Source organism: Misgurnus anguillicaudatus, chromosome 6 (assembly GCF_027580225.2).
Source record: "Misgurnus anguillicaudatus chromosome 6, ASM2758022v2, whole genome shotgun sequence".
Taxonomy (NCBI): Eukaryota; Metazoa; Chordata; class Actinopteri; order Cypriniformes; family Cobitidae; genus Misgurnus; species Misgurnus anguillicaudatus.
In genome coordinates this window covers 27,696,501-27,712,459 of record NC_073342.2, presented here as the reverse complement: position 1 = coordinate 27,712,459, position 15,959 = coordinate 27,696,501, and the positions used below count along the sequence as shown (strand labels likewise).

Below are 15,959 nucleotides of genomic sequence, written 5' to 3'. Positions count from 1 at the left end.
TTCATGGATATATTTTTACAAAATGTCTCATCACGATGCTAGGTGGTTGCCAGGTGTGTTAAAAAAAGGTTTCTTGAAATATGCATACAGTAGGTGTTTTGTTAATACAATGCTATGATATCATGCTTGCTAGGAGGTTTTAGGGTATGGCTATGGGAGTTTATATCATCTGGTATCATCGAATTATCATCTGTTTGTTTTTAAAGCAGGGTTCCCACGGGTCCTTGAAATCCTTATAAAGTTTGTGAATCAGGGGGAAAAAATTCAAGGCACTGGGAAGTTTTTGAAAATATACATACATAGATACGGGTCATTGAAGGTGCTTGAATCTATTATATGCAAGAAGTTTTCTGAAAAAAAAATCCATATTATTCCCTGTGCAGTCTAGGGATACGAATGTAACTGTTGTTCACTGAGAAGGGAACGAGACGCTGCGTCTCCCTTGCCGTACTTCCTGCGTCCCTGTAACGTCGTCTTTGGCAATATTTCAGATAGTGATATACTTCCTGGCTCCTGTATCTCCTTTGCTGCGTCCGAAATCGCCTACTACCATACTATATAGTATGCAAAAAACACTACTTTGCCTACTATATAGTATGGAAGTAGGCGGTTTCGGACGCAGCGCTTGTCTTTGTAGTTAAGCCTCACCATTGGTTGAATTTGATATACACATTCAGACGCACTTACCGCTGGAGGCGTCCCCAAAGTGTCACCGCAGTGACGCAGGGCGAGTTCCCTCGAAAGGGAACTGTAACAATGTATCTTAAAAGGTAACACAATGTAACCTTGCTTTCACTTGAAATGTGTCTTAACATTTAGTCCTTGAATTTAAGGGTTTTGGACCTGGAAAGTCGTTGAAAGGTCCTTGAATTTAAAGTTTACCAAGGTTTGGGAATCCTGTGAAGTTGATGAATGGACACCAGTTGAGCTCATAACTCCTATGTCTTTTTATTGTTTCAAGAGAATCCAGACCATAAGCATGTACTGCTGATGTGAGCTGACCTTAGATCAGTATCTCTGATGGAGCTGAAAGTCTGGGTGGACGGCGTTGTCCGTGTGGTTTGCGGCCTGTCAGAGGAGACATCGTGCCAGGATGTGGTCATTGCGCTTGCCCAAGCCATCGGTCAGTGACCATGAATTTTAAGTTCAACTTTTACCCATACTTATAAAAAACTGAAGCAAAAGACTATAATTTGCCGAGTAAACACTAATATTGGGTGATAACTAGGTTGTAAGGAATAATTCATGACCTATTGCCATGGATAAACTAAAAATCATTTTACTAAATCTGTGTTTTTTCAGGTCAGACGGGGCGTTACATTCTTATTCAGAAATTGAGAGACACCGAGCGTCAACTTTTGGCCAATGAACGTCCACTGGAGTCTCTGGCCAAACTGGGCCAACACAGCAGCGAGGTGCAGTTCTTCCTGCGACGGACCGGCCCAAGCAGCAGCGAAGAGAAAAGTCTCCACAACCACACGTTGCCTCTCCACAAGCCATCTACACCAGAAGCCAAACGGGGATTGCCGAAAAAATCCTTCACTTTCAACCTAGGCCCTTCCAGTACATCTCGTACAAAACCTAAAACCCCTTCTCCCGAACAAAGAACGTCCCCTATTCCTCACACAGGGTACGTGCCCGGACCATCCAAAGAGGAGATTTTCCGACGTATCCTCCAGCAACAGGAGCAGTTACGCATGCTCAATTCCCAGTTGGTGACCGTAGAGACGGAATGTGAGTCTTGGGAACAGTCGTCCGGCGAGGAGTCATTCCTGCAGGAGGAGATCGATGTGTTGGAAAAGGCATTGTGGACGAATCAGAAAGAGCTGGAGGAGGAGGAGTTCTTGGAGACGGATCTAAAGGTGGAAACCGAGCGGGAGCGGGGGATGAAGCGGAGATTGGGGGAGCTGCACGCGAAACTGGACGATTGCGGGCAAAAGTTGCACGAATTCAACGCTCGTGCCGCGCAGCTCGAAAAGGACTTGCTTAAGGAAAGGCAAGAGGCGGAGCTCTCGCCCAGCCAAGCCGATTCGAAAGACTCTGTGGAGGAAATCAGGGCGGAGATTCAAAGTCGGCAAAAGCATGGGGAGGAGTTGGAGGCGGAGCTTACCGAGCTCCAGAAGGCACTGGGGAGGGCGGAGACTCTGCTGAAGGTAAGCAGAGAGGGCGTGGTTCTGGAACGGAGCCTTTAGCTATACGCAGGGACTTCATACAGTTGCGTATAAGCAATGAACTGATCCTTTGAAAGCAAAGTGATGAATTTATGAATAGCAAGTTGAATATTTTGTCTTGTATGTACGCAAACAAGTGTTTTTATTTGTACTTTTTTGATACGTGGTGCATTTTATACCTTGGACGGAAAGACAAAATAAAGACATACTTGAGTTTTTATCCTGCTGAACTGCATTGAATTTCACACTGTGTGTAATTATGAGCCAGCCTGCATTTGAATATTTCATTTCTGGCATCTTAAAATCAAAGGCTCGATAGTCTGTGAGGATCTGAGATTCTCTATAGGAAGAAAGAAAGGCAAAGAAATCAACCATGACTTGCACACAGCAAAATCACCAGTGTTAAATTTTCAGGGATGGTGTTAAATACACAGTGTTGATGCTGTTTTAACACTATCTGGTAATAAAATAACACTGCCATTGCTAGGCCAGTGTTATATCCATGACGGTGTCAGTGTAAAACAAGGGTGTTACCAGATTTCACACTGAGCGGTGTAAATCAAGCCACGCCTACACTAAACATATCCTGTCAGGGATTTTACCGCCATTTTCTTTCACTGGAGGACTGAAGAGAGCAGGTAAATCTCATAATATGCACATGGTTTAGCTAAATTAAACTGTTATTTCTCTGTCTGACTCTACGCAGCCATTTGCCAAAAAACCTAAATAAGATATTTTTCCCATTTTATTTCCCCTTTGTTCGTTATTTGGTTCAGTTTAATCAGAGCTACCTTGTGTTACGTCGTTCCCTTGTTAGTTTGTTATAAAGTTAAACTTCTAGCTAAAAGTTTTAACCAAGAAGGATAATATTAACAGGAGATATGAATGAATGTAATAGTGATGGGTCGTTCGCGAACGAGCGGCTCTAAAGGCCACTACACACTGGTCAGACAGACTCCAACAGACTCCAACAGACGCGTCTGTTGGACTCTGTCTGACCAGTGTGAAACCCCTGTTGGCAGTTGTTGGATCAAAGTAAATGAGACTTTAGAATGTGGTTGTCTGTTGGTGTCTGTTGGTGTCTGTTGGAGTTGGTAGTTGTCTGACCAGTGTGAACTGGCCTTAAGAGCTGATTCTTTGTAGCGAACGTGCAGAGCCGAATCTTCAGACGCATGCAGGGGAGCCGGCTCTTCTAAGGGAGCCGAGCCAGAAGAGCCGAATCTATGAAAAGAGCCGGACTGCCATCACTAAAATGTAGAGCCAGCGCTTGAGCCGAAAGAGCCGAATCAATGGAAAGAACCGGACTGCCCATCACTAGAATGTAAGAATTGAACCATGATAAAACGCGACATGCACTACAAATTGAAGGTATGAAATTAAGTTAAATGAAAGCTCTTTATTCACCATGATGCTCGTTATGAGGTAATCATATAGATACCGTGAGTTAACGAGGTCGTTTACATGCACGTGAGTGCACGGATATCGGTTAATTATTCAAATTACTGAAAAACACGGAGAAAACCGCAACCGCATCGTCATGTGTTTTTCTAAGATGTATGCAAACAGAGGAAATATCGCCAAACCAACAATTAATTTTACCTCAGAATATGCACAGATTGGATGCATTGTGTGTTGTAAGCTTTTCGTGGCGCTAGATCAGACAGATGCAAATAGCAAATACATACGAAAGTGTAACACGTGTATGTCGAACATTTGTTTTTCTGTCATTAGAGATGCTAGTTTGGTGAAAGTACACACTGAGTGCTTAAAATCATTCAGAAGAGATGCTGTTTTTAGGGCAGTTTATTAAAGAAGACCTGACATGGATGACTTCCAATGAGAAACGACTGCTAATACTTATATAAATTCATTACAGAAGGTAAGTTTCATTTATACATATAAATCATTTTATTTAACATAACTGAACAGTTAACCAATCTTTTTAGTATATGTAGTTTTGTACATATTATGGTTATTAATCAGGCAAGAAAGTGACATGACCTGCTGCCAACTTTAATAAAAATATATTATCTTCTCATACATCGTTTTGCTATTAATATCATATTAAATAGCAATCAAATTGATTACTATTTTGAAAATGTATAATTGAAGATTCATATTGTCTTGAGTGCTGTTTTTAATATAAAAAGAATGTTGAGTTTTCAGAGTCTTTATTGTCATTTTTTTGTGATAGGACCCTACCAGACTATATTTGAATACGACATACCCATGAATTCTGGAACTTTTATTTCTTAACCCAGTTTGGAGGATAAGAGCTTACCAACTATGTGAGTACACAGAGTACATTAGTACTGTACACTGTCTCTAACATGATTATACTGAGATGATTTTGATTCAAATAACGGTTAAAACTGCATCCTTTTTGGTATTTTCTTGACCCTTTTTGTCTTTGAAAATCTGCAGAAATATGCTGAGGTGATGTATTGCAAAATATCCAACATACAACAATGAAAGGATAATTGCAGACTATATCCTGATGAAGATATGGATGACCCTCTGTCTGGTCAACAGGAGTTTAAATATGGTAAGTGTACATGGGTTTGCTACTTTTACGGTTTTAAAGCTTAACTGTATACTCATGGTGTTTAAATTCTGTTTTGCTAGGACGGGACAGTTATGTGGCAGCTCTTCCCTGGCTCATTCACTTCTTGCCTTCATTTGTGAAAGGAAGAAAGACTGGAGAGGGTCAATGTGCAACTGAAGCTACTGATTGTGCTGTGTAAGTTTTTTGGTATTTTGTTCTAGTTATTTATTCAGCAGTTAGTTTGCTTGCATTGTTCACCTCATGTAAATGCATACAAGTTCATAAATACACATCAAATACATTCATCAAATACACTCTTTTAAAACACTCTTAGGTGATGAGCATCAATCCATGCTTTGAGGAGGATGAATCAGCACAGCCCTGCCTGCTCTGCGTTGGGAACAAAAGTTGCATCCAGAATTTTTGCATCATTCTGGACCAAAAAGTCATTCCCTGCATGATGAAGACCACTGATGCAGCCTTCCATTACTGTACAGTAAAACAACTACAGAACTAAATACCAGGTTGGAACGTGTTTAAGAAAAATGAAACGTTGTTTGAATTGAAATGTCTGTTTTGTTATGGAAAAATCTTTAGTATTGTGAAGGATAAGCATTTCTGCCTGCCAGTAAGGTAATTGCATGTATTTTAATGTTCAAGTTTTGAGTAGGGTGGCTAATTTTTTTAACTCTTATTTGATTTATTAAAGACCTTTTATAATAAGTGGTTTTCATGTCACTGTGCTGTGGTATAAGATAACTTTAATTATTTCATACTGTATTCTGTTTCTAATTGTAGCTGAGGTATTTAAATAAGCAGTGTTAAATGCAAAGTGTTGTGTGTATCAATGTAAATATTAAATGTGATTTACTTTAATAAAAAGAGGTTTTGCAATATTTCTTGTCATTAGCAACAAAAGTGGCTATTACTCAGTATTTTAACACTTAACATTGTTGAATTCACATTACACTGGTGTTGACCTTAAATTAGGAGTGTTACATTTTAACACTGTATTTGTGTGCCAACACCAGTGTAGTGTGGAAACAACAATGAATAGTGTTGAACAAAGTGTCAAATTTAACAATATTGAGTGTTAAATTAACATATAATGGGTGTTGTTAAATTAACACTACACTTTTGACTAAATTAACACAGTGTAGTGTGGACACATATACACACTTTGCCGGTGTTAAATTTGACACCGTGGGTGTTATTTTAACACCAGTGATTTTGCTGTGCATAATCAGATTTAGTCCCATTAGATCCACCTTGCTTGTGAAGTAGGAGGTTGATATTCCTGCAGACAGGGAATTATCAAAGTTTTCAAAAAGTCAGGCGATTGCCCGAGTCTCATACTTTCTTGGTTACTTGACTTGTCTGTACAGTATTTAAATTATGCATATCTCATGATGCTACATTACACCCGGCAAAGTGATAAAAACATACCCATAGAGTACAAATCTAGAGATTAATGTAAATACAACCGCAGGGCACAAACTGTGATGAACTGTGCTGCCTCCTTGTGGTTGTCTGTGCAATTACAACAAAACATTGCTGTAAAACTGTAGTGACATGAGAGAATAATTTGACATTGTATGCCGGATAATATGCTGAAGAATATTCAAATAAAACAAAAAATTATTCTATGTCAATTTTTAAGAAATTACTATGTAAAAAATTTAAAGTTCACCCAAAAAATGAAATATATATATATATATATATATGTATATATATATATATATATATATATATATATATATATATATATATATATATTCTGATGAACACAAAGATATTTTAAGGAATGTTGGTAACCAGACCGATCAGAGGCCCCATTGGCTTACATAGTAGGAAAAAAGAATATATGAAAGTCAATGGGGCCTCTGATCAGTTTAGTTACAAACATTCCCTAAAATATATTTCTTTGTGTTTATCAGAATAAAGACATTTTTTGTGAGTAAATGTCAGAAATTTAATTTTTGGGTGCACTATCCCTTTAAGTGAATACAATTACACCAGATAAACTTTTCATTTTACTTCCCTGTAATTGTGTTGTAATCTCAATGGCTAAATTGTTAGTTAGCAGTCGACCTTAGTCAACTAGGAACACATTGTGTTAGCAGTAGGGCTGCACAATAGCCAATCGCAACTAATCGTTTTTAGAATAAACGTTTTTGTTTAAATCATATGTGTGTGTGTGTGTGTGTGTGTGTGTGTGTGTGTGTGTGTGTGTGTGTGTGTGTGTGTGTGTGTGTGTGTGTATTGTGTATAATTATATAAATACACACACATGCATGTATATATCTAAGAAATATTTACATGGTTATATACATTTTTATTAGTGATGGGCAAAGATTAATCACGATCAATAGCATACAAAATAAAAGTGATTTTTGGCATAATATATGAGTGTGCTGTGTGTAATAATTATGTATATATAAATACACACACATTCATGTATGTATTTAAGAAACATTTACATGTGTATATTAATTTATTTATATTTTATATATACTCATATATTATGCCAAAAATCATTTTTATTTTGTATGCGATTAATCGCGATTAATCTTTGCCCAGCATAAATTTTTATATTTATATATAATTTATATTATGCGTAAATATGAATACTTTTACTTCCTAAAATTGTATATGCATGTGTGTGTATTAATATATACATAATTATTATACAATACACACACATATATGATGTAAAATAGTAAAGAAATCCTTTTATTCTGCAAACGATTAGTTGCGATTAATTGTTATGCAGCCCTAATTAGCAGTACAAAGGTTATGGGTTCGATCCCAGCAGATAACACACATACTGATACATTGTATCACCGTATGAGAAATTTTTTCCAAATATGTAACTATGAACTGTGTTTCATACGTCAGGGTTGAGCAGTCCGTCTGTGATCTGTGTTTTCTGTGTATAGGTAAAGCAGGATGATGTGGAAGAGTTGAATAAAGAGTTGAGACAGTGTAATCTACAGCAGTTTATCCAGCAGGCTGGAACGCTGCCTGTGTCTTCCCCACCCGAACACCGAACAGACATCATCGAACAACTGGACTTGATGTCACAACAGAAAGACAAAAACAATGGTATGCACACTATAGCTAATGCAGGTTGATATGAGGATCTTAGATGCAAAAGCCTTTAAGCACTCATGCATGATATTAAAGGGGACATATCATGAAAAAGTGCTATAATTGGGTCAACCTAGAAAATGTGAAAAAGATCAACTCAGTAACTTAGTTTTGCTAAAGCATTCTCTGCAAGCATGTGAAAAATAGGTCATTCAAATTTGGCTCCCCTTGTGATGTCAAAAGGGGATAATACCGGCCCTTAATCTGCACTATCCAACCACGACCCTGCTACAAAGTTGCAGTTTTAATCTATATAGTATTTTGAGCTAGAACGGATGGAGGCGGGGACTAATTAGCATATTTTAATCCATGGTCAGAGGCCGTTTCTCAATCCGAAGGCTGCAGCCTGCATACGTAATCAAGCCTGGTTTATTGAAGTTAACATTAGCAAGTCATAAGCATATTACAACAATTTATGATTAACTAAGAATAATAGTCAATTTTATAATTATTAATATTCTGAAATAAGACGTATGCAGCTACAAATGCAACCTCCGGAGGCTGCAGCCTTCAGATAGAGAAACGGGCAGAGCTGTGCATGCGAGAAGAGGCGGAGACTAATTTGCATATTCATAGATCTGCGTATACTAGATGAGGGAATTGCACAGGAAAAACTTTACATATCCTATGATGATGCTCAAAGATGAGTTTTAAGTTATACAATTATCAACAACTACAGACAGACTTTAAGAGTCTGATAAAAAGCTAATTTACAAAAAAACATATCAGACGCACTTAGAGGGTTTTGCATTTGAGCTTTTCATATGCATCTCCCCCTTAATGTAAAATACAAGACTGGGGAAACATATTAATGTACATTATATTTTACTTTATTGGCAACTTACCTCAGTTTGCTGTGTCACAGATTCACCTCCACGTCCCACTGCCAAACAGTTCCTGGGTCACCCGCGTAACCTGCAGCACCCGCTGGTGTCAAGCCTGAACCCTGAGGGTGTGTATGTGTGACGGCGTGCCTGCTGCTTCCCTGTTTGCTCCGCCCTGCTCTCCCTGACCCCGCCCTGGCAGCTCTCTCTGGGTGAAGGTGCCTGCATGGTGGCCCTCTCTAACCCCGCCCTCTTTTGATAAGCGTGTGAATATTGTAGCACTTTAGCTGAAAGGCATTATGGTCATTATTTATCATTTACACTAACAAGGTTACTGTAGATGAATCACAAACTGATTGTACTGTTATATATTCTGTATATTAGCTCAATAGGGTCACTGCTTATAGTGTTTGTAAATGTGGATGATTACAAAATGAGCATATAGTGCCTTTCAAATAGAAGTGTTACCTGAATGTGCTTAACACTTTGGTTTATGGGATAGTGGGTTTGATCCGGATTCCTGTACTGATTTTCCGAAGCTGCTAACGTTTGCTGTCGTTGCTTTAGCTGGCTGAGATTTTTCGCCTGTGAAGGTGTGACTTGATCTTAAATTTGAGTTTTACACTTTCTTATCTTCTCTGGTGTCTTTACTTTGTGCTTTGTGAGTCTTGCAAGCTGTACATCTGATTCATGAAAATTCTGTCATTTACTCATTCTTATATGGTTACTAATTCATAGGCTTATAAATTATAAACACAATCATGAACATTGCCCAGGTCCCACTGAGTGGAGGGATACCCACCCATAAAAATTTGGAAATATAAGTAATGACCCTATATATAGTGATGAGAGGCTGTCAGATCCCCAAAAATTTGAATGCATTGTGTACATTTTACTTTTATTCCCCCCCAAAATGAGAAAATCTTAAGGGTTTGTAACAATACTGGTGATGAGTAAATGATAGCAATTTTGGGGGGTCCTAATACATACCATTTAGGTACAGATATGTATACATTTGGTACTCATGTGTACCTTTGTGGTACTACCAGTAGGGCTGTCACAGTTATGAATTATTTGGCTGTCGGTTAATCGTCTAATAAATTGTGATGATTATGCCGATTAATTGGCTGATTTATTGCGTTGACATTTAATTGTTTTGGTTGTTTATGAAATAATTTTCACACATTGTTGTGATAATTTAAATAAAATCTTTTGCAAGGTTTACCTGGCGGTATATATTAATACACATAGCACATAATTAAACGTAATATGATAATGTCTCATTTATACAGGAGCTGCAGCTCCCCCTTGTGTTTTTAGAGAGATGTGCAATCATTGCGGTGATCTGAAATCATCACGATAAGGTCAAGCAATCGCGATGAGACGATTATTTAATCATTGTGACAGCCCTAACTACCAGTGTTCGAATTGAGGGGGGCTGGGGTGGTCCCGGACCTCTTATAAGCATTGAGGGAACCCGTTTAAAGCATAGAAATATAAATTAGGGAGGTCCCCGGTTTTTATTAAAATACTAAATGAATTTTAAAATTTTGTGCTGTGCTGCCACAAAGCGACACTGTCCATTATTTGTCCCGATTTCACAATAAACTAATCCAAAAGATTTTTGTGTGAAATAAATGTAAACTCTCAAGTGTGCCTCACGCTGTTTTCTGGAGGAATTGACAGATTGTTAGATTTAGGTTTAGGATTGGGTTTTATTATTTCACACTAATATGAAGGGTGAAAATGGTTAGGGTTTGAGTTAAGGGTAATTTGGGGTTTCTTTGATTATAACGTTGATTCGGGATCAACAAAATTTTTTGATCCAGGATCACATCTTACTTTGTGAAATCACGACGACCCTATATTGTCAATGGGTGGGTCGTAGCTAGGGGACCGTCCATAATCTTTAACATAATTCGAACACTGGGTACTACTATGAAACGCTTTATGTACCAAGGTATGCTTTTTGAAAGGGTACCGCCCTATGATAGCTTGGCACCATTTTTGACGATTTTTGTGACAGTTTAGGGGTTTACTTTTATTTCCGATACAATCATTTCCCTTGTTAAACACAAGTGAATAAATAATTTGTTCATTCTGAATGTTACTACAAAATTTGAGACCAGAAATCAAGAATTATTCTGAATCGGGTGCTCAAAAATATGGACTACTTATTCATTTTAACTTTTAAAATGGCTCAGTTTTATGTGCTATTTTATGGTAAACCTAAACATTTAAAAAGTCAACCATATAAAAATTCTTTATTATAAAAAAATTCCCAATTATAAACGTTTACCTGTCTGTGTTGAATGAACCGGTTCCAAAGTCAAACTCTTATATTATTTACCCCCAAAAAATTCCCAAATATCAATGCCTTGTGGTTTATTGCATGTTAACTAAATGACTTATATTGAACAAACTATACCTTTTCTGTTGCTGTGGTGGTACCCTAAGGCAGTGGTTCTCAATCTTTTTTAGCGTGCGGCCCCCCTTGTGTACCGTGCATTTCTTCGCGGCCCTCCCAAAGAAAATTTATGACAAATTTGTAAAATGTAACATTTGAATTAAACAAAATATATAAAATTATTCAAAGAAGTGCTATTGAATAATATTGAATATTTTTTTGTTTAATTACACAGAATTCATGATAAATTTATGTATTTTATAAAATCTCATAAAACTGGGGCCCCCCTGGCACCATCTCGCGGCCCCCAGTTTGAGAACCACTGCCCTAAGGTTCTGTTTTGTACCTTTACATGTATACTAAACATAGTGCAATGTTGTACCTTTTGGGGTAAATTACTGTACCTTAAGGTACACAATAGGTCCTCCAAAAAGTGCAATATTTCAATGGGTTGTATATCCATAAAGGTACAAAAATGAACCAGCCCACCACAGTTCTGTACCTTTTTTCTGACTCTGTAACCACTACAGGACTCTGTGTTTATACTGTATATAGTATGTAGAACACAGCGTAACGCAGATGTTTACACTTTTCTGGGTTTAGGGTTTCACTTAACTGCTGTGTGCGTGAAAATGCATCTGATGATGATCATGTTTGCACTGACAGTATCACGGTTGGTCGCTATATAAAGTGCAAACCCAAAGCATCTCTCAATGTGCTTTTCTGTGTCTTGCAGTCCTGACATCCAGAGAATCATCTTGGCGGTAAAAACCTGAATCATAGGGCTATGGATTTGTATTGACTTTCTGCTATACTCAACCCCTCATGTCTTAACGGTCAATATAACCATTTATGTTATATATTTACTGTATATATGAATTATATATTTACTACTTTTTGGTACATATTTGAAAGATGTCATGTATTTACTGTAAAATATTAGCAGATGATTTTATCTCGAGAACTTTACTTTTGTGTATGTATTTATGTACAATAAATATGTGCATTGTGTCTTAAATAACAAGGCTGTGATTGGTGACACTTGATTTAAATAAACATTCACAGTTTCATAATTAATGTTTTACTTTACAAATATATATATATATATTTTTACAATTTAATGTAAACATAATAATGAGCTATAGTGTGACTGAAGAGTTTATTTGAAAACATTCACATACATTTAAAACTATTAGTTTTTACTATTAGTTTAGTGTTTTGCAATTTAATTACAGGTACACTGCAAAAAATTATTTTCAAGAAAAAATAAATTCTTAGCATTTTTGTCTTGTTTTCAGTAAAAAAATCTAAAAATTCTTAAATTAAAATGCTTTTTCTTGATGAGCAAAATGACCCAAGAAAATAAGTCTAGTTTTTAGACCAAAAATATCAAATTTAAGTTATTTTAAAACAAGCAAAAAAAATATCTGCCAATGGTGTAAGCAAAAAAATCTTGAATATTTTTCTTAAACACTAAATTCAAGAAAAATTTGCTTACCCCATTGGCAGATTTTTTTTTGCTTTGTTTTATGCACAAAATCACTTAAATTGTATATTTTTGGTCTAAAAACTAGACTTGTTTTCTTGGGTTGTTTTGCTCATCCAGAGGGGGCATCTTGATTTAAGAATTTTTATATATTTTAACTGAAAACAAGACAAAAATACTGTTTAATAATATATTTTTGTTAAAAATCATTTTTTGGGTTAAAGATTTTATTGTTGTGTCAAAATTGTGTGACATAAATTGGTTACTGCACACATAAATTTGGAAACCAAGCGCCCCCTGTTGGTAAGAAAATGATTAAATGTATTTTTAATGATAAATGTATTACTCTTTAATGCATAAGATACATTTTACAATAGTTTGATCAAATCAAAGTACTATCTGACATTTCAGTATATTTTAATAATATAGCTTATCCCATCTGATATCATTTATCAAATTATTTGTGATTTATGTGTTGAAAAATTGCTCACATTAGCTCACAAGATGTTATCTTTGCCACATTATATTAACAAAAATAATCGCCTGTTTTAAACATTCATTTTTTTTTACAAAATCTCTTTGTTTAACCACACCCATATAGTCATCTGAATTGCATTTTTTTTAAACTTAAATGTATTATAAATTCATTTCATTGAGAGGGATTAAGGAAATCTGGTTCAATCAAATCTCTAACCTATGACAGATTCCTTTATATGGGCCACTACCATTAACAGTATTAGATTCACAGCCCAACATGGATGGTGGTTAATAAGAAATAGACTTTTTTTGATACAAGGAATATTTTATTTTATTTTTTTAGTAACACATAAGGCATTTTGAGATTATCCATTATATTTTGCTAGTCCAAAACATTGTTCAGATTTTTCAAAAATTATTTTGAATAAATATTAAGTAAATCTTCACCAAATATGTTGCAATCTGATTTGTTAACATTGCATGCGTCAGATATTGTGGGATTGGCATCCACCATAAAACACCCACAGTGGTCAACCACTAAAGTGACAAAATCTATGCTTAAAAATGTGACCACTTGTTGAACCGTAAATGCTCTATTTTAAAGTTTCTTTTTAATAATTGAAGAAACAATAACACACAAACACACCTACATTGGTCTAAAAACGTATGATTCATAGTTACAGTATGTATCAGTGTTGAAATGCATGCTTTGCATGCTATTATACCAGCACATCCAGTTTTATAAAAGTGCACAAGTTCATAGCTGGTGGTCAAATGCAGAATACAGGTAAAATCACACACACATGCCCATGAGTAACATTCTAGAGTAACAGGTTAAACAATTTATTCAATATTTCACAATACATTTCCTTCAGCTCACGTACAGTATGGATGATGTACATCATCGTGACTGCCTGCACGTAGCTTGACGTCACAGCAAAATTAACATTTCAGCAAATGCTTTAAAGAGACTTGTTCCCTGGGATTCAAACCTATCACTTTGACGTTGCAGTCAGATCCATAACAGTGACTGTATTTGATCTTTTAGGGATCCTCAAGTGGGACATTCATGAAGACAGGCAGCCACACATCCAAAAGCTGGTTAGCCGCTGTCACACGCACAGTGGGATGGATATTAGGCGCAATGTGCGTTAGTCAGTGGCTTACCTGCTTTCAGAAATCAAACATTCCCATATGATGCCATAGGAAACCATGGAGACAAGGAAAACCCCTGTGAAAACTGAATATAAAAATATATTAACAACTTCCGCCACTGTAAGTTATAGGCTATATATTATATGCAGCAGCAGTTATTACTGGTGATGTTAGCAAATATTTTATATATAATCATTGTTATAAATTTCTATTATCAGTGTTTCGACCATGTGACCTGTAAATGAAACGAAGTTTGTCCATATACGTACATACATTAAGCATATTTGTGTACAAATTATCATAACCTTAAAATAATAATTTTAATATGTTTCAATTGATAAATAAACACAGTTTAAAATGTATTAATTATAATACACTGTATGTATGCATGTCAGTCTCTTATCAATAATTAAGTATATATGTCTGATCAGAATAACCATAAGAAAGAAAAAAATTGGGGGTATAATTATACAATATCGTTTGACTATTAACCGTCCAGATAAAATCGTAAATGCTGTTATAGCTGAAATCTCAAACAAACAAAAAAATGCCACGCTTACCTCAAATTCCAATAAACCAGTTAATTGCTTGATAAAGAGAGAATTGCACAGCCATCACTGACGTCCCATTAAAATATACGACACGTTTTTATTCAAAGAAATTACATTTTTACTAAAGTACCAAATTGAGGATAGTACACTACACCAGTGCAGAAGTTCAGCTCACTTGCGCTATCCCAACCCTGCCCACTCCCCTGCAACCGCAACCTGACCTGCTTATGCAAATCAGCATTAGATTTACCCGACAGCCAGCCAATAGACATAGGTGTATTTTGAAAAAGGCCCGCCTTTCGGATGGATCTATCGAATTACAGAGCAGAGGGGGCGTGGCTGTGACTGTCGTAAGTTCGGTGGATTTTCTCTGAGTTATAGCGGGGTGCGGCGCGTTCTGTTTTGCACGTCGTACTTTGGGAACGAACCATTTTTAATTATCTCATTTTCCTGTCGCTAACGACACCCCTGGTTATTTATGCAATTTTCTTTCCTGCTTGGTTTATGAAAGCGGGCTGCAGTGCAAATGTGCTCAGTTGAGACAGATGTGTGATGCTTTCACGTGCTTCTCCAACAATGAGCTCCACCCGCGTACTGAAAGTGGTTTGACTCAGTTCAGCTGTGTATGGTAAAGCCATAAGGCTAGTGTGGATGTGCACGTACGAAGGATGCAGACAGAAAGAGAGAGAGAGAGAGAGAGAAAGAAAGAGAGAGAGAGAGAGAGAGAAAGAGAGAGAGAGTGAAAGAGAAAGAGAGAGATGGCGCGAAAAAGTAATTTTTGAAAACTCAAATGTAATTTGTCAATGGCCCTTACAACGTACAGTGGGACTTTTAAATTAAGATAAACATACAAAATTAATAATATTATACTGTGAATTTTTAATTTATATTAACAAATGGTCAGGGGACAAATAAATAATATTAGAATTATATATATTAAAACAAAGTAAAATTATCTAAATGCCTTTTTATTTTTTTAAGAAATATATATTTTTAATAACAACAAGCACTAAACTGAATATTAAAAATAACTATTAAAATGCTAAACTTACCTGTTGTTGTGTATAAAGAATACTGATGGATTAAATATAAATAACTAAACCAAATTTAAACTAAACGTATTGTTTTGTTACTTGTGAATCATTAAACTGTTTCGAGTAGTGATGGGCGATTTCGAAGCACGCTTCATGAGG

At 36.2% G+C, this 15,959-nt stretch overlaps 1 protein-coding gene and 2 long non-coding RNA genes across 5 annotated transcripts in view; 2 read left to right on the top strand and 1 right to left on the bottom strand.

Moving 5' to 3' along the window:
* Window positions 1-12,121, top strand: part of LOC141349013 (ras association domain-containing protein 7-like) — a 51,815-nt gene extending 39,694 nt beyond the window's left edge. For all 3 annotated transcript variants that reach the window (XM_073868878.1, XM_073868877.1, XM_073868879.1), the window contains 5 exons: window positions 964-1,123; window positions 1,303-2,153; window positions 7,656-7,821; window positions 8,732-8,818; window positions 11,834-12,121. In XM_073868878.1, the coding sequence (XP_073724979.1) occupies window positions 1,021-1,123; window positions 1,303-2,153; window positions 7,656-7,821; window positions 8,732-8,818; window positions 11,834-11,865 (1,239 nt within the window). In that variant the 5' untranslated portion in view covers window positions 964-1,020 and the 3' untranslated portion in view covers window positions 11,866-12,121. The remainder of the gene's footprint in view (window positions 1-963; window positions 1,124-1,302; window positions 2,154-7,655; window positions 7,822-8,731; window positions 8,819-11,833) is intronic.
* On the top strand, window positions 2,575-5,606 carry LOC129430068 (uncharacterized). Its single transcript, XR_012370109.1, has 6 exons — window positions 2,575-2,809; window positions 3,905-4,050; window positions 4,366-4,459; window positions 4,596-4,716; window positions 4,797-4,911; window positions 5,051-5,606. It is a non-coding gene; the product is annotated as an uncharacterized lncRNA (long non-coding RNA).
* Window positions 12,122-13,889: 1,768 nt separating the features above from the next.
* Window positions 13,890-15,404, bottom strand: LOC129433879 (uncharacterized). The gene is made up of 2 exons (XR_008640510.2): window positions 14,776-15,404; window positions 13,890-14,300 (listed from the first exon to the last, which is right to left on the bottom strand). It is a non-coding gene; the product is annotated as an uncharacterized lncRNA (long non-coding RNA).
* Window positions 15,405-15,959: the final 555 nt, after the last annotated feature.